The 24,223-nt window shown below is 44.2% G+C and overlaps 1 protein-coding gene across 5 annotated transcripts in view; it reads right to left on the bottom strand.

Moving 5' to 3' along the window:
• Positions 1-24,223, bottom strand: part of LOC137427770 (uncharacterized) — an 86,067-nt gene that overhangs the window by 40,805 nt on the left and 21,039 nt on the right. For 3 of the 5 annotated variants that reach the window (XM_068117495.2, XM_078777785.1, XM_078777787.1), the window contains 3 exons: positions 20,604-20,663; positions 14,827-14,934; positions 12,872-12,979 (listed from right to left, as the gene is read on the bottom strand). In XM_068117495.2, coding sequence (XP_067973596.2) covers positions 12,872-12,979; positions 14,827-14,934; positions 20,604-20,663 — 276 coding nt within the window. Of the gene's footprint in view, positions 1-9,683; positions 12,396-12,871; positions 12,980-14,826; positions 14,935-20,603; positions 20,664-24,223 lie in introns of those variants that run through there. The other 2 variants (XM_078777788.1, XM_078777789.1) reach the window with 1 other exon arrangement.

The raw sequence follows: 24,223 nt of genomic DNA, 5'->3' as shown, positions 1-24,223 counted from the left end.
TACCAGAGCAGAGGCTTCCACCATCAGACAATGCAGAAGGACATGCCTGATTCTCGTGACAAAAGAACTCCTCAAGGTTTCCATCCCTCGTCTGGCAGCCAATGTACAGGCGTGCCAAGAGTTCACGGTCATTCTTGATGGAGGCGAGCTGTTGCTGACCTTTGCTCTGGCTTCTTGGAGTGGAAGTGCTGAACACCTTCAGCTTGTTACGAGGAATGGGTGCGTCCACTGCCTTTGTTCTGTCCAACAGACACTCTCTGGTGAAAGCCTCGAACTGCTCTTGGCCAATCCTCTTGGCATTCATCACGGTCTCCACAGCAGCAGGATCTGCGATCTCCTTTGTGTCCAGTTTGACTACATCCTGACTCTCCTCCTCGAATGGGTTGCCCATCTCCTCTATGACACCGACGAGAGAGCGAACATCTTTCACAAATGAGGCCTGTACACTTGGCGTCTGATCATGATGACGTGTGTCTGCTGTTTGCCGTCTCCAGTGTTGGTTCCCATCCTGGAATTCTTCGATCACCCTGGCAACTTCTGGTCCCGCAACCATCCAGCGACGTAGGGCACTTGGGTTGTCAGTGAGCCCAACTGCTCCACCGTCTCCTTTGATGCAGGCATTATTCTGCTCATGTGCCTGGTCAATCGGGATTGAAGAGAACACCCTCTGTGTTTTCTGAACGGTGAAGTGGCTTTCCCTGAATTTCCTGGCTACATCTGGGTGTTTGATGGTGAGTTCGGCCATGTCCTTCAGGTGCACTGGTATCCACCTAGCATAGTGGGTGTGATCCAGTGCATGGAACCAGGGGACCAGCTCTGTCAGAGCATCGAGGTACATCATTAACGATCCCTGCCTGAGAGAACGCACATACACTAGAACCAACAGTTCTAGTTCCAGCACGGTTGCCCAGTAGTGAAACTGGGGGATGTCTTCTCCTCTCTGGCAACACCAGTCTTCAAACTCCGGAAGGTCCTCTGCATCCCTGGTTTCTCCCAGACAGTAGTGGTTGTAGGCACGGTGTTGCAGGATGTACAGTGCTGCTGCAGTCACTTGATGTGCTCTTCTTGTGCGCAAGACATGGGATGCTCGCAGGAATGAGTCTGCTGTCCCTGCTGTCGCAATCTCAGCTTGCACAAGTGCTTGCACCCAACCACTCCCTTTCAGCCAGTCCCCCAGTGCCCTCAGTGCCGCCATCTCTATGTGGAGGCCACCAAACATCACCACTATCTGGTCTTCACCATAGCTCTCTGGCCACTTCCACTGTATCTGCTTGGCCAAAGCAAACAGTGGCTGATCAACGGTGACCACTGGTGTCTGTCCAGGATTCAGGTGTTCCACAGCATTCTTCACGACGTCCATTGAGTGCCGGATCATGGCCACTGTGTGGGCACTCTCCAGGAAGAGTGGAAGCAGCGACGTGGGGCAGATGACTCGAGCATCTGGTGGCTGTCGGCTGGCATGAAATGCAGCCCAAGATGTGTTGTCATTGTCCACTGTACCAGTGTTGTCTTCCAGGACTCGCTTTGCATTGCCTAGCCATTGGTATTCTTCATCTGTCTGCTGTTTGAAGTCTCCTCTGGTCAATGACGCCACTTTAGCAGCTGGGACAGGCGACTTCTTGATGCTGCTAGTGACAGGGGGTACATCAGTGTAGTAGTGCGGCAAGGGGGCGACTGTCTTGGACCGTGCATCCCCAGATCCTCCAACAATGACGATACTCCGATCCACTCCTTCACCAGTGTAAGAAGGATGTTGTATGAGGGAGATAGCGGTACCATAGAAGGAGTCCTTTGATGTTGTTGCACTGGGGTTGTGATCTATGTTGTCTACAGCGGCAGTTGTAAACACTTTGCCACGCATCTTCGGAGGGCAGACCACTCGTTCTCTGTGAAACTGTTGGCAGACACTGTTGCCCATCTGTGCTGAGAGCTGGAGCACTCTATCATAGGAGATGCTCAGGCCAAGGTGTGACAGTCTGTCGACCAATTCCTTCTTGCGTGTATGAGCATGCAGCATCATCCCTATGTATATTGGAAGTGGGGTCTCCTGTGCAACACTGTGCCTGACACTGGTGGATGATGTGGTGCCACGTGTTCGCTTGTGTTTGATGCTGTTGAACTTCAGTATCTGAGCTGTGGCAATTGCTGCAGGGTTAGTGTCTGCCATCTGTTCCTTGATGCTGGGTCCCTCTAGGATCATACTGACTAGGGCAAGCAGCAACGGTGGCACAGATTCGTCTTGACATACTTCAGGGAATCCTGTGAAGGGCTTGGCTTCTCCAAACATGTGACGGCGAACAATCTGTGCAGCATGGGCAAGATGGACTGCATCACTATCACTGTCCAGCTCGCAGGCTTTGGCAAGAGCAGCACCGACATCTTCTTCAAATGCCATCAGGATGTCTCTCCCCTTGGTGTGTGCCCGCATGTCAGGAAACTGAGCCAACAGTCTCTGTTTCAGTCGTGTGGAGTGGACTCTCGTGTCGAGCTGGACTCCTAGCTGTTCAATTCTGGACTGATAGAGCTGGACAAGGTCAGCCAATCTGAATACTGGTGCCGTCTCCTCATCTTGTCTGGTTTCTTCAATGTAGAGGACGAGTTCAGCGAAGACAACTGCCGACATTGCTCGCTCTTGTTTTGTGTCCTGTGATCCTGTTGACTGGGCCTTTCTTGTGCGATTGTAAAGTCCTATCAAGCACCGTGGGTGATACTGGGCGTCCAACGCTATCATGTCCCCACCACTGAGACGGCCCAGCAGTTCTGTATCACCAAGAAGGGTTGCACAGGCACGCACCCGTTTGTCCATTTGGAATGTTGCAGCTTTCCGAAGACTGTCAGCCCCAGCAGGTTGTTCACAGAAGAAACAATTTTCTGGGACCTTCTTCTCTGTACTCGATGAGCGTGAATGTAACCTGGTGCGTTTGCATGCAGCTTGTTCCTCATCGCTCTCACATTCTTTCTTGAGTGCTCTCTTTTGTGCTCTCTGCAGTTTGGTGTTGTTGTACTGGAGCCTGCATGTCTGATGATATTTTGCACCGTGTGCAACCATCGCAGCTTCAATGCCATGACCATCATCGAGTCTTTCCAGGTGAAATGATCCTGGAAGCTCTCCAAGTTCACTGAATTTGACCAAGTTCTCTGCGAGTGAACTGTACCCACTCCCAATGTCTTTTCTCTTTGATTGGTCAGGTTTGGTCAGTGTCTCCGTCTTGTCCTCTTGACATATAAGGCATAACTTCCAGTCAGTTGTGGTGAGGTGCTGTGATGTTGATGGTGAAGTTCGCTCAACATCAGCTAGTCTGAAGCTCTTGGACATGGTGGAACTGTCTTCTGAATCTGCAACGATACAATGATATAATGTTAACATTTTGTTATATATATAATAGAGGGGTTTCCTCCACCATTCTAATGGAGAGGAGGATAATTCCTCTATATCGTAGAGCATTTAGCTTGGCACACTTAGGGAATTAGTTTTGTGAGATTATGCCGGAATTAAATTTTCACCCATACCGGAGGCAAGAAGAGAAATAAAATCACATGAGATTCTTTAGTTAAAAAATATTCCCAAATTTATTGAATATTTACAAAACATTTGAATTCATAAATTCTTACAATATTTACACAGCCAAGATTTAAATATAAATCAGTCTAAACTCTTATTAGGTTGGACAGTACATTTTCCAGACATACCCCGTTCTGTTAATTACAGCCTTCGTGTTAAATTCAGAACATGTCAAAACTGTCAGTGTGGAATACACACTTCACTCAAAATACTACTTTATATAAAACATTTCTAATTTAAAGCCTTATAGTAAGAATTTCAGATAAACCCCAAAAAAGTAAGACCAGGTTGGCTATTAGACAACCTGCCTCTGTCATGCCCATCAGACAAGTGGTTTTAGCCAGCACACATGTGTATCAGGTAAGCTTGTGCTGAGTACATCATACCTGAACAACTCAGTGAGGCAGAACACAGCAGTGCACACCAGGGTGACCCCTTCAGTGCATAAACCAATTAACCTGTCCACTGCAGGGCATATAGAAATGAAGTTATTTTCTGCATATAATAATAATATAAGTTCAGTTCTATATAAGAATTTCTGTTATCACCACTACCACTACAACTACCACTACTACAAGCTTTGTCTGGAATTTTGTGGACTAACAGACAAACAGACATACAGACAAGCTGGGATCAAAACATTACCTCCTTCCACCATTGAGTGTAGAGGTAAACATCATGGAAATTATATCATGCCCTAGATTTAATTCATGCTTACCCGTGTATTTGCTTCACTGGTTCACAAGGTCTTTTGCATACATGTAATTCAGACTCTCGTCTTCAGTGCTGACCACACAATGTTGTCTAGCTGAGCCCAGATTGTATGTAATTAACTCATTTATGTGGAGTCACAAGGTGATTTAAACACAGCCACACACAAAGAACACAGTTGATGTGGGTCAACACACATGCAGCCTCTCTACTCTTTTATTTGGGTCAGGGCTGTGATTAAAGACATGTAGTGGAGTCATGTTTGTAAACATTGTTAAAGACATGCTACAGTGCATTGTTAAGGAAACAAGACAGATGGAAGCCTATACAAGAAATTTCTGTACTCTAGAAACACAAAAGATGGTGCTTAAAGGGTCTAGGAAAAGGGGATTATGCATGTTTGGTATTTATTGACAATATGAATGTAATGTTACATAAAATATGCATATGAAAAACACAAATGAATGGGTCACTTTGTTTCCTAATGGGATATGAATTTATATTTTAGACTGCCAGTATATATGAGCTTGTCTGAGTTGTTACTAGTGATATAGTATAGTTTATTTATTTATTTATATTTACAGAACTAAGACATTCTTTTCAAAGTATTGTGTTGAATCCAATATTTGCCTAGATAATTTCCAAATAAAATTATATAACAGACTGTGATAGATAATATTAAGTTGAAATTGGTACCATTGGATTCCTTGCCCCCAAAAACATACATTTAGATACCAGAATCAAGTCAATAGCTGCATTACGTCCAGAGATAATAGCAAATGTAGATTTCAAGTGGTGGCCATTTTGAAATCCAATATGGCGGACATAAAGAGAGAATTTCAAGTGGCCCAATATCTGAAAATGTTCGCAACATATTAATGTACATTTGTGCCAAATTTGGTGCTTGTATCACAAAATGCACAATTCTTTTGAATATTTGGGCTAAGCCGCCCCACTATTGAGATATCGTGCCATACTGTATATCGTAGGTTTTGGCCCCGTCTCTCAGGGGTGAAGAATTACTTTAAAATTCTCGTATACAGATCCGGATCATCACTAAAATCTAATCAATTCGTTCTTGTCGCACATGTCCACAAAGATTGGTCCAAATCCATCCATAATTCTGAGACTTCCTGCTCACAGACAAACAAACAGGAGTGAAAACATAACCTCCGTCCACCTTCAGTGTAGTCGACTAAATCTTGAATATTAAACTCTCAAAAATGGAAACAAGTGTTAGACGATATCGGGATAGCAACAATGAAATGATACATCTACAACAGTGGGAGGTTCATTTTCTGTGGGACATATTTGCTGTCCTGACAATAGTTCACTTGGGTGCCTTTTGATACATTGAGAACAAAGTCACAATACTTCGATTGGTCGAATATTTTGGGGTTATTTTCAAACTGCAGATTTGTTTTCTTTTGTTTTGGCTTCAATGTTTTGTTTTTTCCTGCTATTATTCATTTCTGCCGTTGTCATAGAAGGTGGAGGGAGTTATGTTTTCACCAGTTTGTTTGTTTGTCTGTGAGCAGGATATCTCAAAAAGTTATGGACGGATTCGGACGAAACTTGGTGGACAGGCAGGTTGTGTGACCAGGACAAACTGATTTCAATTTGGTGAGGATCCGCATATGAGGATTAAAAAAAAAATTGTTTAAGTGATTCTTCACCATTTAGTGATAGGGCCAAAAACGATATATAGCATGATACAGTAGACGCTGTTTAAGAAAACCACAATTAATGAAACCAAACACTTTTTAGGACCACTTCAACTCGGTCTGGACTTATCCCTATGGTTCCTGTGATAGGAAACATCGGATAATAAAACCTATCCATCGGTTAAGAACTACTTGTTCCGTTTTGAAAATAAAGATTTTGATTTGTACACACGAGATACGATATGACGTGTGTTCAAATGAAGGCTTCTAAGCGGAAATGGACTGACCTCGATGTGACAATAAAAAGTTGAAGACCTTCCCTGTGCTGTATGAATCTTGACGCAACTCTTGGATGACCGGTTCAATCTGGACTGACTGGTTGAAAAACTGGAACAAGTGCCTGGAGAAGGAGAAGAAGAAGATTGCCCTCCTTGTTGACAACTGCAGCACACATGTTGATGTTCCTGGAGGACTCTCTCAGATTGACATCAGAAATCTTCCTCCAAACACCACATCCAATGGGAATTATTCAGACCATGAAAGCTTACTTCAGGTATGAGATGCGTTGAGCAATCTTAGACATGCTTGAGGACAATGGTGAACGCCTGGCAGCAAACGAGGTTGCAAAGAAAATGAATATGCTTGATGCCATGCCAATGTTGTCTGGAGCCTGCTCAAAGGTCTCTTCAGACACCATCGTCAATTGTTGGAAAAAAAGGAGGATTTAAACCTCAAGAGGAAGAGCTTGCTGCAGCTGAGGAAGAGCTATATGCAGCTGATGTTGATCCTCCTCCTGGAATGGCTGCAGAAGAGTTCCAAGCTTGGGTTGCCATTGACGATGAAATTCCGGTGACGCTTGAAGATGACAAAGAGGAAGATGAAGCAGTCTTGGGAGGAATTTTGTCTGAAATCAATGATATGAATGCATCAGGTCAGGATTCTGATGATGACGTCACTGAAGAGTATAATGAAAAAGTTGAAGGCGCTCCTTCAAATGCTGAAATGCAGACTTGTCTTCACCGTCTGCAAATCGGTCTTGAGAGGTGCGGCTTTGACAACATGGAAAGATTTGAAAAATTTCAAGATGACGTCAGGGATCTTTTGAGGGCACAGACCATGGTTCAAATAGACATTCGGCAGTTCATTAATAATTAGGCCATATGTACTGTATTTTACAATCTGTGTTTGGTTTGTTATGTGCAGAATACTGAAAATGTGCCAAAAAAAAAATTGTTGCCTAATCTGCATGCTTCAGTTTATAAAACCATCAGCTAATAAGACCAGATAGCCCAAAGTGGTTTTATTAAGCGGCGACTACTGTATTTCAAAAAGTTGTGGATGGATTATAACGAAACTAGGTGGATTAGTTGGTTAGGTGACAAGAACAAGCCGATTAGATTTTGGTTCAGGTCCGGATCCACATCCGGCCTATCAGTGGATACAAAACATAAACTGTTCAGCCTGACGGAGGTATGCTCTCTACCGAGTGACGTTGTAGTTTGTTTCTGTTTCGTTTTCCTGTGTAGTATCCTGCACTTCCACCTGTTGATGGAGGTTTGCCGTTAAATGGATTAAGGATACATTTTCTGATTTGTGTGTTTTCTTGCTCAGGTACAAATCTCATTCAATAGTCTGTTGAGCTTTTCACATACTCCGTTACTCCTACACACGCTGTTCTGTGCACTTGGTTAAGATCCATCTGGCCATGGCAAGTAAAACCTCGGAATGCATTGGTGTTTGTAGAATACCTTGTGAATATTTAGAAGTTTCCGTGTTTTGGCATCGAAGTCGTTGATCTCCGATTGTGGCCAGTTTATAATTGTACAGCCATACTGGAATACCAGTACTGCAAGTTGGTTTACAGCTTTGATTTTGTTCATTGGAGAGAGGGATGACTTCAGAATTAGTCTTACTCTGCGTAGGTAATCTTTGCTGATTATTTTACGCATTTGTTTGTGTTGTACTTCAGGACCTTCTGCTATTCCGAGGTATTTGTACGATGCTTCGTTTTCTAGTTCCTGTAATGTTGTACTTTCATCGAATAAGATATTGTGTGTGTTCTTTTTGTTTTACCAGATAGAAATGTGCATTAGGCACATTAGTCAAGACGAAATTCCATTTGAATGTCCTCCGAGTAGCGCTTTACTAGTTTGAGTTGATCTGCCAATTTGTCATCATTCGGTGCCAAGAGTTTTAGATAATGCATGTACATTAGACGTGTCACCTTTCTCATTTCTTTGGTCATTTTTCTGTTGCATGTTAGATTGTTTCCGTGTCCTTGTTCATTGATGAGGTTACTCAGTTGGTCCAGAGCCAGACAAAACAGGCGGGGAGAAAGGCTGTCACCTTGTAAGATACCACATCGTATATTTCCTCCTGGGATTTCAATTTTCCCTTCAAAGTGAGGTAGTATCAGCGTTGTATTCCAGAGCGTCATTGCTTTCTCAATCAGTGTGACTATTTGGAGGTTAACTTTGTATATTTACATGCATTTTATAATCCATGAATGTGGGACACTATCAATGGCTTTTCTGTAATCTACCCAGGCTGTGGATAAGTTGGTTTGTCGAAGCTTGCAATTTTCGAGTATGGTCTTGTTTAATAACAAATGGTCTATTGTTCCATAACAGCCTCTCTTACATCCTTTCTGTTCTGTCTCTAAATCTCCTTGTTGAGTGAAGTATTCGTAAATTTCATCGGTGATTAATCCTGCTAAAAGCCAAGCATGTTATTGGTCTATATTTTTGTGATACCTGGCTTTCATTAGATTGGAGGATGAGAAGAGTGTTTCATCCATTGACTGTTCTCCTTGGATGAGTTTCTTAAATGCTCGAGCACAGTGAGGACGGAGAGCAATGTAGTTGCTCTCACCAGAAGTTTGGAATCCCATCTGGGCCTGGCCATTTGAAGCCTAGCATTTTTGCGAGGTGTTTTCTGATTTCCTCTTCATCTATTTATCATTGGGTGCATTTCCTAAAGATTTTGCTTTTTCTTTTCCAAGTGTCGCATCCAATCTGCTTCCTTGTTGTGTTCTCTTTCGTCTTCATATATCACTTTCCAGAATGTTTCAAGATCCTCTTTTTTAGGGGGGAGTTGCCATTTTGTTTCTGTTTCGCTAGTTCTCTGTATAACTTTTTCGAGGTATTTTCAAGCTGTTTATTTTGCGTTCTTCTGTTGTTGGCTTAATCATAGTTTTTATTTTCCCTGCTATCTGTTGTATTTGGAGCTTATAGGCAGCTAATGGTTCTAAGCCCATTGCTTTTGATGTGCAGGCAGTCCCCGGGTTACGAACGAGTTCCGTTTTTAAGTCTGTCTGTAAGTCGAATTTGTATGTAAGTCGGAACAGTTACGTATGGTTCACATCTAGTGTCAATTAGTCAAATGTTTGTCTTAGTATATAGTATATATTTTACCTAATACATCTATAGGTATAAAAACATGAAAGAAACATTTCTTAAACTGTTTAGATAGAAAAGAAAAGATAATGATTAAAGGTTAACACTTACTCTCGTTCCAATTGATGTCTTGCAAACCTTGAAACGATCATACCTTGATATATCTCTCTGAGATGATGGGCCTGGTGTTGGAGAGGATGGACCTGGTGCTGGAGAGGATGGACTTGGTGCTGGTCAATTTTCTTAAAGTAAACATCAAGGGTGGCTTGAACAGAGCTTTTCTCATATTTCTCTTGTCTACCGCTCCCCTTATTATATACTTTGTGTGTCTGTTTGATTTTTTTTCCTGTGTGATAAATGTTAGCTCTTTCACGAGCCTCGATTCTGCATACAACCAAAAAAATAAAATAAACTATTTGTTAAATAATAAGCTTTACGGAGGTCGGTACGTAAGTACGAGCATTCGTAAGTCGGGCTTTCATAACCCGGGGACTGCCTGTACAGTATTTATTTTTACCCTGTGCTCGCGAAGCGAAAAGCAGGGTTAGGCATTCTGTTACGTACGTGTGGCATGCGAACGTGTGGCGTACGTGTCTGCATTTTTGAAATTCATTTTCTCGCAAACTGTTGATCCGATTGACACTAAATTTTACCATAGAAGCGCCCCCGCCTGTAGAATCTTTCTCCTTAATTATGACCTCATAGGTCATGTGGTACAGACGCCATCTTGGAAAAACGTTACACCTCTATATCTCCAAAAAACGCGAAATGGAAAAAAATGAAACAAGGCTCATTGTCAACTACTCCCCATGGGGAATAATATATGTTCATGATGATGTCATCGATGCCTTATTATGATGTCATAATTCAACAAGTACAATGCTTGATCTGATCAGTATGGAAAAAAAAATTATCTGCAAGTTAGTCCGATGGACACTAAATTTTGACCATAGGAGCGCCTCCTCCTGTAGAATTTGTAAATAATTATGATGTCATATGTCACGTGGCACAGACACCATCTTGGAAAAATCGACAAACGTGGCACCTCCATATCTCTGAAACCGCTCCATGGACAAAAATGAAACATGCCTCATGATCAAGTACTCCCGCTGGGGAGAATAAGATATGTTAATGCTGATGTCATCGGTGTCTTCGTTATGACTTCATAATTCGACAAGTACAACGCTTAGTTTGAACAGTTTGAAATTTCATGAACGTGATCTATGCAACAAATGTATTAGAGAACATAAAATTATGATGTCATCGCCCACGTGGTCTGGCAGCCATGTTGGATCAAAGAAAAAAAAAACCCCCCCATCAAAAACAGAATACTTGGCTCGCACCAAGTTGACTGCACGTCGTAAGAGTTCTATGGATACTGTGGAAATGTAAAATTTATATTATTTGTCAGATTATTTTCCCTTTCCTTCTTGAATTGTTCTACTTGCCCCATTTCCTTCGTCAGCCGGTCTCTCTGCTTCTCCAGTCTGTTTTCATGGTGGCGTTTTAGTTCTTGTCAGATCTATCTTTTTGTGTTGTTTGCCTTTTATTTCCTCGTGGACACACAGTGCTGCTGCAAAACTCACATCATTAATTTCTCTCAGATTAGGTGACTTGGGGAGCATTTTAGTGACTGCTTGGTTTATCCTCCATACTTGTATCTTCAGTTGATTATCTTATTTCATCTTCTCCTTATCTTCAATTATCTCCTCTTCAATTTCTCACCAGTATGTGTTCTCAGGTGATTTTGACGTTGCCAATTAGTGCGGAATAATTTATTGCAGATGCTGCACTTGAATGACTTTTCCCCAGTATGAATCTTAATGTGCAACTTGCAGCTTGAGGAATGTATAAAGGATTTGTTGCACACAGTGCACTTAAACGGTTTCTCTCCAGTATGAATCTTCATGTGCGCCTTGCAGTTTGAGTCATAACTAAATGATTTGCTGCACACATTGCACTTGTAGGGTTTCTCCCCAGTGTGAGTCTTCATGTGCACCTTGCAGTTTGAGTAACAACTAAATGATTTGCTGCACACGGTGCATTTAAACGGCTTTTCCCCAGTATGAGTCTTCATGTGCAACTTGCAGGTTGAGTAATAACTGAATGATTTGCTGCACAGTGCACACTTAAATGGTTTCTCCCCAGTGTGAATCTTCATGTGCACCTTGCAGTTTGAGTAATAACCAAATGACTTGTTGCACACAGTGCACTTAAACGGCTTCTCTCCAGTATGAATCCTCATGTGCACCTTGCAGGTTGAGTCGTAACTAAATGATTTGCTGCACATGGTGCACTTAAACGGCTTCTCCCCAGTATGAACCTTCATGTGTAGTTGGCGATCTGTACTATTACTGAATGATTTCTTGCACATTGTGCAATTGAACGGCTTTGCTTTCGGATGTGTTCTCAAGTGCGCTTGGCATTTTCCGCTTCTTCTAAATGATTTGTTGCAAACATGGCATTTAAACGGCTTTTCTCCGGTATGAATCATGATATGTTCCTGTCGAGTTGATTTCTGGCTGAATGATTTGTTGCACACATTACACTTGTACGGCTTCTCCCCAGTGTGAGTCCTAACATGTCCTTGGTACCTTGACTTCCATTTGAATGATTTATTACAGATAAGGCATTTGTAAAGCTTTTCTCCAGGATGTGCCCTCATGTGTGCCTTGTAGAACAAGTTCTGAGTAAATGATTCGTTGCAAACATGACACGTGTAAGTCGTTTCATCAATATGTGTCCTCCTGTGTTTCTCATACGTTGAGATGTCAGAGAATAATGTGAAACACACGCAACACTTGAACTGATTCTCCGAAGGGTGGATCCTCATGTGCACCTGATATGTTGAAATGCATCCGAATGGTTGATTGCACACGGTACATGTGTATATCTTTTCAGAAGTTGGAAACTTCATGTTTTCATGTCCATTAATATTTTTTTGTTTGTCATTGACAGACTTCACACCATCACCTTCCTTGTGTTGCCGCAAAGCATTCTCAGTGAACATCACACCTTTCTTGGTGAAGGACAACATCTTTTTGAAGATCGGTGTCCGTATTTCTGAAGATTGGCCAGGAAAAAAAGGATATCACAGTGGTGCAAAACACTTAATTTCATGATGCATTTTAATTTCTTGTTTTGGCAAAGGCTATACTGAGTGGTGTAGTAGTTAGAGCCTTCCCAGCAGTAGTTAGAGCAGGAATTTGGAATTTGTTGAGGGCGCCGGTGACAGCTCGCATACCTTATACAAAAGACACTGTGGGATCTTTAACGTCCACCAGCTAATGCCGGCAGGTGGGAGCCCAGTTTAACAGGGACAGCACACACATTGATGGACCGGCACATACAGTGATGTCCTGCCCTGCCTGTGAAATAATGGAACGATAGTTCATAGCTGGACCGAGATTCAAACCCAGGCCAGACAACTTGGAGGCAAATTTGTGCACCCCAAGATCATCCTGACAGCCCGAAGGTGGAATTACGAACAGGGAATTAATTAGTAAACTCGTTCTGTATTTAAGTTTATTTGAGCTCACCATTTGCATTGAAAGAATCTTCACTGGAGTCTTCCTTCACATGAATGGTGTTTGAAGTTGGAAGAGCATTCTCAGGGAGACGACTCCTCTCACCTGGACCCGTTTCACCTGCACAAAACCCAATGCTAGAGCAACAAGGCATTTTCATTCTTGAATTTATGCCATTTTCAGCATTCATGATTGTTTTTGACATATTTCATATTAAAGTGCTGCCGGTTTGGCTACCCAGAAAGAAAGAATCTCACACATAAAATAAACCTAGTTATTTCAGAGTTTTATGATTAGCTTTAATTATATAGTATTCAAGTGGGCAGATATGCATTGTGAGAGTGTACGGTAGTTAGAAATCCAATATGTGTCACTTTCTAATTCTGCACTCTTTATTATATTCATTTCTCGCATTGCATCATCAACCGTGAAACATCGACCGTTTCCCATCGTCATGAAATTTCACTTTGCATTCCTCATTTCCATGAAACTGAATTTGTTGTATATTGTTGTGGTTATGGGGAAAAAAATCTCATTAGTAATTGTGTTTTGTCAGTTTACCTTTCCCCTCGCAACAGGGATAGGGAAAATGTGGTGTGTGTGTGTGTGTTTGTTTTTAGCAAGTCTATCCCCTTTGTAATGTCCCACAATGCTCTGCATCCATCCCAATCCCTCACCAGTTCTCTCTCAAATCTCTCCTTCCCCATACTTTCTGGAAAATCACCTCTTCGTTTAATCCATGTCAATCCTTTTTCCCGTCCTTCTTCCCCCTCCACCTTCCCACAACGCAAACCATGCACACAACGTAACATGTCTTTCAGCACATACATTCCATTGCAAAGCAGAATCAAAGCCATTTTACAAGTCAATCCCAGCGCTGAGTATTCACAGAGTAAAAACTCCTCAGATTGAGTCACAATCAGCCGACTCTGAGGGGTCCCATTGCGGACACCACACGGCAAGTGGACAAATGAGAACGCGAGAAGCAGGGTCAAAATGTGAGGGATCGACCCTTGCTCTATGAAGCCCCACTTCGCCCATGGCCAATATAAGCCAGAGCGCACCAAAGGAGATCAACGTGAACCAGAACTGCCTGCTTTGACCTGAGTGACGGAGCGAGACAAGCCGTGCTGGGGCGAGGCTACAGGAGGATCAGCAGCACGAGGTCCTTGGGGCGCAGCAGCCCACATACTGACATACACGATCTTTCCTTTCTGTTTCTACATTCGTAATTCATCTACTTGAGATGCACAAAAGAGCAATATGAAAGAGCTATTAAAGATTCAACCTCTTGACCCGTCTGGGTGACAAACTCAAACACACACACCTCACACCTTTCCTCTGGACTAAAGCCTACATTGCACATGCTGCACCTCTCCCATCATACCGCACCCATAAGTCAACCGCATACCCTTTCTTCCTCCCCTTCCCTCCACTTTGGGACCAATGCAAGTCTGTGACAAAAGTGGAAATTATCTCGATATGTTTTGGCCTAAAGAAATGTGAACAAGTTGAATTCTGGTTGTGTTGAACCATACTCTGTTACAGAGGGCCACTGCTGCCAAAGCAGTTTCTTGACAAAGGTTATACTGGGTGGTGTGCCGTTGCCTTCCGAGCGGTAGTTAAAGCAGGAATTTGGAATTTCTTCAGGGCGCCGGTGACAGTTCGCATACCCTACACAAAGGACACTGTGGGATCTTTAACGTCCACCAGCTAATGCCAGCAGAAGGGACCCCAGTTTAATAACAAGGACAGCACAAACATTGATGGGACGGCACATACAGCGACGAATCGCCCTGAAATAACGGAATGATAGTTTATAACTGGACCGAGATTCCCACTCAGCCTAGACAGGATAGAGGCAAATTTGCATACCTCTAAGTCAACCTGCCAGCCCAAAGCTGGAATTAGACACGGGGAATTCAAGGTAAAATCGTTCTGTATTGAGGAAGCTTCTTTGAGCTCACCATTTGCATTGAAAGAATCTTCACTCAGCTCTTCCTTCACAGGAATGGTGTTTGAAGTTGGAAGAGCATTCTCAGGGAGACCTCTCCTCTCACCTGGACCTGTTTCACCTGCACAAAATCCAATTATAGAGCAACACAGCATTTTAATTCTTGAATTGTATGCCATTTTCAGCATTCATGATTGTTTTTGACCAGAATTTTATCATATTGTTGTGGTTTTGGATCCTCAGGAAGACGAAGACGAAGACACACACACACACACACACACACACACACACACACACACACACACACACACACACACACACACACACACACACACACACACACACACACACACACACACACACACACACACACACACACACACACACACACACACACACACACACACACACACACACACCTTAGTTATCTCAGAGGATTCTATTTAGCCTTAAGTATACTGTATTCATGTGGGCAGATATGCGTTGCGAGTGTGTAGTTAGAAATCCCCCCCCACAAAGTCACCTTCTTATTCGACATCCTTGACTACATACATTTCCACATTACACCACGCATTCATTAGCTCCGCTAAAGGCCAGCGCTGGCCTCAGCCTACCGTTTCCAACCCTCTTTGCGAGCATTACTCAAAACCACCTCAGAACCGTTTTTCTCCTTCGCCAGAGACCGCGCCAAAAGCCCAAAAGCCAATCTCAAGATTCCACCGGAGGTTGGAGTACCAACACACCTATCAGGTACGAGGGGAGGATCCTCTAGGTCTAGCAGCCGCGTCTCCTCCTATGGACATGTGGAGTGGGGGCTCAAGTGAGGGAGAGAGTTCGTATAAAAGGCGGACACACACTTTTGAAACACAGCCAGCTTCGAGCTTCATGCCGTTTCAGAGCATCCAGGTCTTTCCCTTCATTTACCTGCATTTACTTGGATTATAGAGGCTGGAAGTGATGTTTTTTTGCCCCTCGTTACTGCGCTGATGCATGTATTCCACTAGTAGGGTTGGTACTTCAATCGATGATTTGCCCAGTGTAATTCCAGTGCCGACTTCAACTGGTGGAACGCTTTTGTGTTGACTACTCTTTCAGGAAGTGAGTTCCAGTTGTTGATGCTTCTCACTGAGAATGCATTCTACCGTAGTCTGGTTCTACAGTGGTATTTCTTAATTTTCAGCCTGTGACCTCTGCCTCTCGACCCCTCATCCATCTCGAAGAATTGCATGGCCTCCAGGTTATCAAACTTCTTGGCATTTTGAAGACCTGGATGAGACTAGCTCCTTGTGTTATATAATCTAATGTTGGTAATTTCAGGGCTATCAGTCTGTCTGGGTATTCTCGGTGTCGTAAATTAGGTATTAGTCTGGTAGCTCTTTGGTGCACTTTCTCCATCAGGTCCTCGACTTTCTTGTATGTAGGGTACCATGCAAAGTTGCAGTATTCTTGTCTCGGACTCACACAGCACATACACTCGTCCATTCAGATTCCTCTCCGTCTTTCCTTTCACTTTTCCTTCTCGTTCTTCCCTTCAACCACATTTCATCATTTTGTTCATCTTTCCTTTGATTCTGACCTGTTTATTCCTTTCATTTGCACACATCCAACACCTTTCGCCCTTTTACACCTTTGTATCGAGCCTTTCTCGTCACACTGCGCCGCCTGGTTACATCAGCGGCCCACTTCGCCTCGTACCTCCCATGTTTTCCATCAAAATTAAACGTCAAGCTTTCACCGCGGACCGCATGGAGAGGGGAGTGCGTGGGTGCCATTGAGGAGGAACCGAGAACGAAGTCCAAGGGGTCCAGACACAAGATCATCTGCCAGAACCATCGGGCGGTGCTAGTTCAACCTGGCTGGTGCAAGATGTGAAGGGGGCACAATACATGACCCCATCTTCTTCTTTCTCTCATCTTATCTTGGCCCTTTCCCATCTCTCTTTTCCCCTGCATGCATGTGGCGCCAGGTTATTATAAAGTTGATAAGGGACTGATAAGAAGCCGAGTGCAAGAATGTTGATTAGGGGATAAGTGGGAATGTACTCGTGCTTGTGAATAATTGTTGTGAATCTTCCTTGTACAAATATGGCTTGAATTTGCCTGCTTTGTAAACACGTGCCTTGTGTTAATGCATGTTTGAATCCAGTTTATGTCTTGACTTATACCGTCTGTTCTGATGGTGACATTAAGCAACTGAGGGTTAGTTAACCAAGGTCTAATTAGACTTACATAGTGCAACAAGCGGTTAGGTAACCGTTGGTCTCGCTTCGGTGGCTTTTGGGTCTTCATGGTGTTTGGGTCTTTGGGGTCTGTTGGGTCTTCAGTGTCTTCGGGGCTTTTGGATCTTAAGGGTCTTTTGTTTCCTCTGGGTCTTTAAGAGTCTTTTTTTTTTTTTTGTATACAAGATCGAGGCTCGTGAAAGAGCTAACATTAATCACACAAAAAGTCAAACCGACACATAAAACACATAATAAGGGGAGCGGTAGACAAGATGTGGAGAGAGGGGGGAGGACACAAACACAACATTTGAGAGCAGGGACATCGAGAGAAATGTCGGAGGGAGAGGGCTTGGGGGGAGGTGGGAGAGGTATAAAACATATGGACACTGCAAGGACTTCCAGGAAAGAAGTTGGAATTTCAAAAAAGTGTATCTGGGGTGAATTAGCGGGAGTAGAAAAGATCAAGGTTTTGGATGGGGGAAGATAAGAGATGGTGATGAACAGCTGTTTTAAAGACCTGGAGGGAGGAGTGGGACTGAAGGGAGTGGGGGGTTTTGTTCCAGAGGCGAGGAGAAAAGAGGAATGAAGGAGTGAAGGTGAGCAGAGAGCATAGATTTTGGCAGTTTAACCATAAGAGGGTTGCTGGCAGATCTTGTGCGACCTGTAGGAATATTAGGGGGACAGAGCACAGAGAGAGCTGGGGGAGCAAGGCCGGAGAGGAGTCGGTAGAAGACAGAAAGACCACCAACCTGCATGCGGTGAGTGAGTGAAAGGCCCTCGGAGTTAGCTTCATCACAGGAAATTCCAATGATTCTGAAAGCTTTGGTCTTTGGAGTATTTTGGTTATTTGGGGGGTATTTAAGGGTATTTTGGGTCTAAAGGGTCTTTAAGGGTCTTCAGGGTGTTTTGGGTCTTCGGGGTGTTTTGGGTCTTCGGGGTGTTTTGGGTCTTCGGGTCTTTTGGGTCTTCGGGGTGTTTTGGGTCTTTTGGATCCTCTGGGCCTTTAAGGGTATTTTGTGTCTCTGTGGTGTTTTGGGTCTTTGGGGTCTTATTCTTTGAGGTATGTGAGGGTCTTTGTGGTCTTCAGGGTGTTTTGGGTCTTCTAGGTGTTTTGTGTATTCGGGGTGTTTTGGGTCTTCGGGGTCTTTTGGGTCTTCTGGGTCATTTGGGGTGTTTTGGGTCTTTGGGGTCTTTTGGATCCTCTGGGCCTTTAAGGGTATTTTGTGTCTCTGTGGTGTTTTGGGTCTTTGGGGTCTTTTGGGTCTTATTCTTTGAGGTATGTGAGGGTCTTTGTGGTCTTCAGGGTGTTTTGGGTCTTCTAGGTGTTTTGTGTATTCGGGGTGTTTTGGGTCTTCGGGGTGTTTTGGGTATCCGGGGTGTTTTGGGTATTCGGGGTGTTTTGGATCTTCGGGGTGTTTTGGGTCTTCGGGGCCTTTGGGTTTTCAGGGTCTTTTGGGTAATTAAGGGTATTTTGTGTCTCTGTGGTGTTTTGGGTCTTTGGGGTCTTTTGGGTCTTGTTATTTGAGGTCTGTGAGGGTCTTTGTGGTCTTCAGGGTGTTTTGGGTCTTCTAGGTGTTTTGTGTATTCGGGGTGTTTTGGATATTCGGGGTGTTTTGGATCTTCGGGGTGTTTTGGGTCTTTGGGGTGTTTTGGGTCTTCGGGGTGTTTTGGGTCTTCGGGGTGTTTTGGGTCTTCGGGGTGTTTTGGGTCTTCGGGGTGTTTTGGGTCTTCGGGGCCTTTGGGGTTTCAGGGTCTTTTGGGTCTTTAAGGGTATTTTGGGTCTTCAGGGGTCTTGGTGGTATTAAGGGTCTTGGGGGTATTAAAGGGTCGTCAAATGTCTGAGGGGTCTCAGTAGTCTAAACGTAATTAAGAGGGTTAATGAAGAGGGTGTTAATAAATTTTTTTTGAAGAAGAAGACGTTTTGGTCGCATACTTAACGACATAACCATACACGTTTGCTCTATTATAATAAGATGGTTGAGGCTCATAGAAGAGCTAGTACAAGCACACTCGACGGATCACAATACAACAGCACAAAATGAACAGTTGAGAGAGGGGGGAAACACCAACAGTAGAGTTGAAGGTCAAGATAGAGGCAGACTTGGAAAAACAATGGGTGTGGGGTGGAATGAGGGGCAGGAGAGGATGCATGGGGTAAGCAAGATGGTTATAGAAAGGAACTCAGGAGAGAAAACTGTAAATCTGGAGGAGGTCTTTGGAATCATTGGAATCTCCCGCGATGAAGCTAACTCCAAGGGCCTTTCACTCACTCACCGCAAGCAGGTTGGTTGGTGGTCTATCCGTCTTCTACCGACTCCTCTCTGGTCTTGCCCCCCCAGCTCTCTCTGGGCTCTGTCCCCCAAATATTCCTACAGGTCGCACAAGATCTGCCTGCAACCCTCTTATGGTTAAACTGCCAAAATCAAGACTCTCTGCTCACCTTCACTCCTTCATTCCTCTTTTCTCCCGCCTCTGGAACAAACTCCCTCACTCTCTTCAATCCCACTCCACCCTCCAGGTCTTTAAAACAGCTGTTCACCACCATCTCTTATCTTCCCCCATCCAAAATCTTGAACTTTTCTACCCCCTCTAATTTCACCCAAAATACTACATTTTTTTTTATTTTTTTTTAAATACCAACTTCTGTCCTGGAAGTCCTTGGTCCCGTTGTGTTTTATACCTCTCCCCCCCCCCCCCCCTTCCCACACCTCCTCCCCCCAAGCCATCTCCCTCCCACACTTCTCCCTGCTCTCAAATGTTGTGGTTGTGTGCTTCCCCTTCTCTCCCCATCTTGTCTTCCGCTCCCTCTTTTTGTATATTTTGTTTGTCTGGTTGATTTGTTTGTGAAATAAATGTTAGCTCTTTCACGAGCCTCGATTCAGTATACAAAAAAAAGAAAAAAAAAGAAAAAAAGGTGGTTAACAAGGGTACAAAAGATCATGCTTTTGCATTGGGGACGTGCTGAGATGGTGGTGCTCTGGGGGGAAGGAAGGGGTCGCGAGCGAAACAAAGAAGGATCCTGCCTGCTTGCCTCACGCCTGTGGTTGGCTACGGTTCCGCGCCATCGTGTGCACTTTTCGCGCGGTGACTCTGGTTCGATGACCAGCAAGCCCTACCAGCCACTTCGGGACGCAAAGCTACGTGCCGTGCCGGCGGGCTTGAAACGAAACATCATTTATTTTTACTTCGTTTTCCCCTTGTTTGTGTACGAGTCTTAGTGGAGACTCTCAAATTAGGAAATAGTTTTTACCTCACATTCATTTTCATTGCTTGCATTCTTTTCATTAAATCATTATTTGTGACTTTCATTTATTGTCATGTTTCGTTTCTTTGTTCTGTGGGTTCGGATTAACTCTGCGTGTTCCCGATCAGATAAGGCTCGGGCCTTCCCGTGCATGTCACTACCGCCAGGTTGGGAGTACTCGTTTCGGCCATCCGTCAGCTCGGGGATCTTAATCCCCGGCGACGCGACAACATAATATTGTGGAATCCGAACTCAACGACGACTCGAAACACAATTCCCATCAAGTATCGTTACCCTCAAGTTGAATAACATTATCTTTGATTCCTACCTTGTGAGGGAGATCCATTTGAAGGTACGGGTTCCACTTTCACCACCACTACGGAAGATTCTGCAGAAAAAGAAAAGGTGCCATTATTTTTTTGCCGACCACTTGGTGTTAATTGAACAGCATGACAGAGGCTCAAACTCAGGATGTAAGATCTCAAGTGAGCCACCTTAACCATTAAGCCAACACAGGTGCAGGTGCTGATGTTAATATGTGCAGGTGATGATGTTAGTATGTGCAGATGCTGATGTTGATATGTGCAGGTGCTGATGTTGATATGTGCAGGTGCTGATGTTAATATCTGCAGGTGCTGATGTTAATATGTGCAGGTGCTGATGTTGATATGTGCAGGTGCTGATGTTAATATCTGCAGGTGCTGATGTTAATATGTGCAGGTGCTGATGTTAATATGTGCAGGTGGTGATGTTAGTATGTGCAGATGCTGATGTTGATATGTGCAGGTGCTGATGTTAATATGTGCAGGTGCTGATGTTAGTATGTTCAGGTGCTGACGTTAGTATGTGCAGGTGCTGATGTTAATATGTGCAGGTGGTGATGTTAGTATGTGCAGATGCTGATGTTGATATGTGCAGGTGCTGATGTCAATATCTGCAGGTGCTGATGTTAATATGTGCAGGTGCTGATGTTGATATGTGCAGGTGCTGATGTTAATATCTGCAGGTGCTGATGTTAATATGTGCAGGTGCTGATGTTAATATGTGCAGGTGGTGATGTTAGTATGTGCAGATGCTGATGTTGATATGTGCAGGTGCTGATGTCAATATCTGCAGGTGCTGATGTTAATATCTGCAGGTGCTGATGTTAATATCTGCAGGTGCTGATGTTAATATCTGCAGGTGCTGATGTTAATATGTGCAGGTGCTGATGTTAATATCTGCAGATGCTGATGTTAATATCTGCAGGTGCTCATGTGAATATGTGCAGGTGCTCATGTGAATATGTGCAGGTGCTCATGTGAATATGTGCAGGTGCTGATGTTAATATCTGCAGGTGCTGATGTTAATATCTGCAGGGGCTGATGTTAATATCTGTAGGTGCTCATGTGAATATGTGCAGGTGCTGATGTTAATATCTGCATGTACAGCACTGGATTGCATTTGCTTTGCGATCATTATCCTGTACCAACCACCTGAGCACTCTTGTCACAATTTTGTATAATGAGATCCAATCTGTATAATGAGAGAGCTGTGTGTGTGCGTGTGCGCGTGTGCGTGTTTGTGTGTGTGTGTGTCAGGGGCGGATCCAGGAATGTCAAGATTGGGGGCTGGGGGGCGGGGTGCACCAACCCATAGGGGGTCTGGGGGTCCTCCCCCAGGAAATATTTTTTTAAATGATCGTCAGAAACGGTATTTCGTGCATTCTTGGAAGTTTCTGCAGTTCCTTGTGTTCTTCCCTGGTCCAACAGTTCAGAAGATTCGCGATGGCTAATGGTCAGATAGAGGAACTAGTGAAACGACTTGCCCAGCTGAGTTTTGTATGTGTATTTTTGTGTGTGTGTGTGTGTGTGTGTGTGTGTGTGTGTGTGTGTGTGTGTGTGTGTGTGTGTGCGTGTGCATGCGTGCGGCATGTTTTTTGTGTAGTTCTACTGGAGCTTTCTGATATGGAATTTCTGATTTGTGTAGTTCTCGAGAAATGATTGTTATGATCTCCTGAGTTAATTCGGCTAATTAACGACAAAGAATCCAGAAGAATTCCCATGTTTCTAAACGCACGCCATGTTAAGGTGTATGGAGCAGCTTAATAGGTCCTTCCTTGGCATGCCATTCTCATTACTAAATAAATAACAAAAACAATGAGAATATTTTACAAAGTATTTATTCCAACTCAAGCACCATAGCAGGCAGGTATGCTGCAAGGCCATGAAAGGCGATGAAAATTTGGTCCATTTGGACCAACGGGCTCACCAGTAGTTATAAAAGACCTGTGCGCTCCCATAGTGTGAAATGATGGCGATGACAGATTGTGTGCTGGTCAAAGCCCGGCACCACCATGCGCCGAGGTTGCGAAGCTCAAGGCAGGGGGTTCTCCCCACAAAAGAGATCAGATCGGACAGCGGAAGGTGAATTATTTTATTAATCGTAAATTATGCTATTTTGGAATAGACGGCGCTTGTGTTTCTGAATGAAAATGTCACACACATCATGTGGGGATATGGTGAAGTCATGGTGTGTGTTCATGAGGGCCAGAGATGCCATCCGACTTTCTCCCATGGAATTTCTTAGGTAGGTCTTCAGACGACGCAGGCAAGAAAATGAGCGTTCGGCCTCACAGGAGCCTCCAGGGAGGGTGCATCCAATATGGAGTAAGACTTTGATGGATGGAAATTCGTCTCCATCTACTGCGCAGAAACAATCCATGAATGTGCTTGGAAGCGTGTTATTGGGCTTCCTTCTCCAAAACATCTGCCAGTCTCTAAGCTCATTTATCAGTCCTGCGGGATGTTTCATGTCGTTTTTCCAACGCAACAGCTTCTGATGTAGGGCTGGAATGTCGCAGGTATCGGCGATTATTGCAGATGGCATCAGCAGAAACAGATCGCTACCTTCCCGATTTTCAGCACAGAATCAGGTGTCCATTTCCTGGCTGAGGTCGAGAAATGGAATGGACATGTTTCTGAGGTAGAAGAGCAAGGGAGTATTGGCGGCAGTGCTTGGACGATGGATTTGTCGTTTTACAACTCTCGGCATTGTGACATCACCTCCGACAGATTCTATCATGGCCTTAGCGTGGCACAGAGAATTCTGTTGTGTGTGTGTATGTATACATGTGTGTGTGTACGTGTGTGTGTGTACATATGTGTGTGTATGTGTGTAGTGAATGTGTGTTTGTATATATATATACATATATATATATATATATTGTTACGGAACCCAACGTCGGCCTATGGTTCCCCTTTGAGGGGGGATTAGTCCCCTCGCTTGTCACTGACCGACGTGGTCCCTGAAGCTGCACCGCGGCCCCCGGAAAGGCCGGTGAGCCGCTTCGTTCACGACCGCGGATAAGATGGTAATTTGCCGAGCGGATGGCAGCCGCGGCCCGAACCGTTAACAAGACTAACCCGATCCTGAAACGTTGGCCAAATCGTGCCACAGGTATTCAATTTGGAAAAGACAAAGACGACGGATGTGAAGAAGAAGAAGACAAGAGGTAGGAAATACGAATAGGATTTATTACTATTTACAACCAAAAGAAACCAAGGAGAAGGAAGGATAACAAAATAAAGCAGAAAGAGGGACGGACCAGAAGGACACAGTGAAACTTAGCTTACCTATTACAGTCTTACTTAGAAACCCAAGGACAAGACAAAAGACAGACTACGATCACACTTCCACGACTGGGGAATGGAGGCAGGAATGACTGGAAGGAGGAATGGGAAGGTTCAGCTGGGGCAGATGGTTCGGGCTTGATCCCGCACGGGACGTCGGGCTGGACCTCGACGGCCACCGATGCCACCGCAATCTAGTTCCCGCAGGGTAACGGGTCGAAGCTGCCTGGTGGAGTCAAAACTGCTGGTGGAGTCAAAACTGCTGGTGGAGCCAAACTGCTGGTGGAGCCAAACTGCTGGTGGAGCCAAACTGCTGGTGGAGCCAAACTGCTGGTGG

This window comes from Myxine glutinosa, chromosome 5 (genome assembly GCF_964187855.1).
Source record: "Myxine glutinosa chromosome 5, kmMyxGlut1.1, whole genome shotgun sequence".
NCBI lineage: Eukaryota > Metazoa > Chordata > Myxini > Myxiniformes > Myxinidae > Myxine > Myxine glutinosa.
The sequence above is the reverse complement of the archived record's forward strand: the minus strand, read 5'-3'. Positions and strand labels throughout refer to the sequence as shown.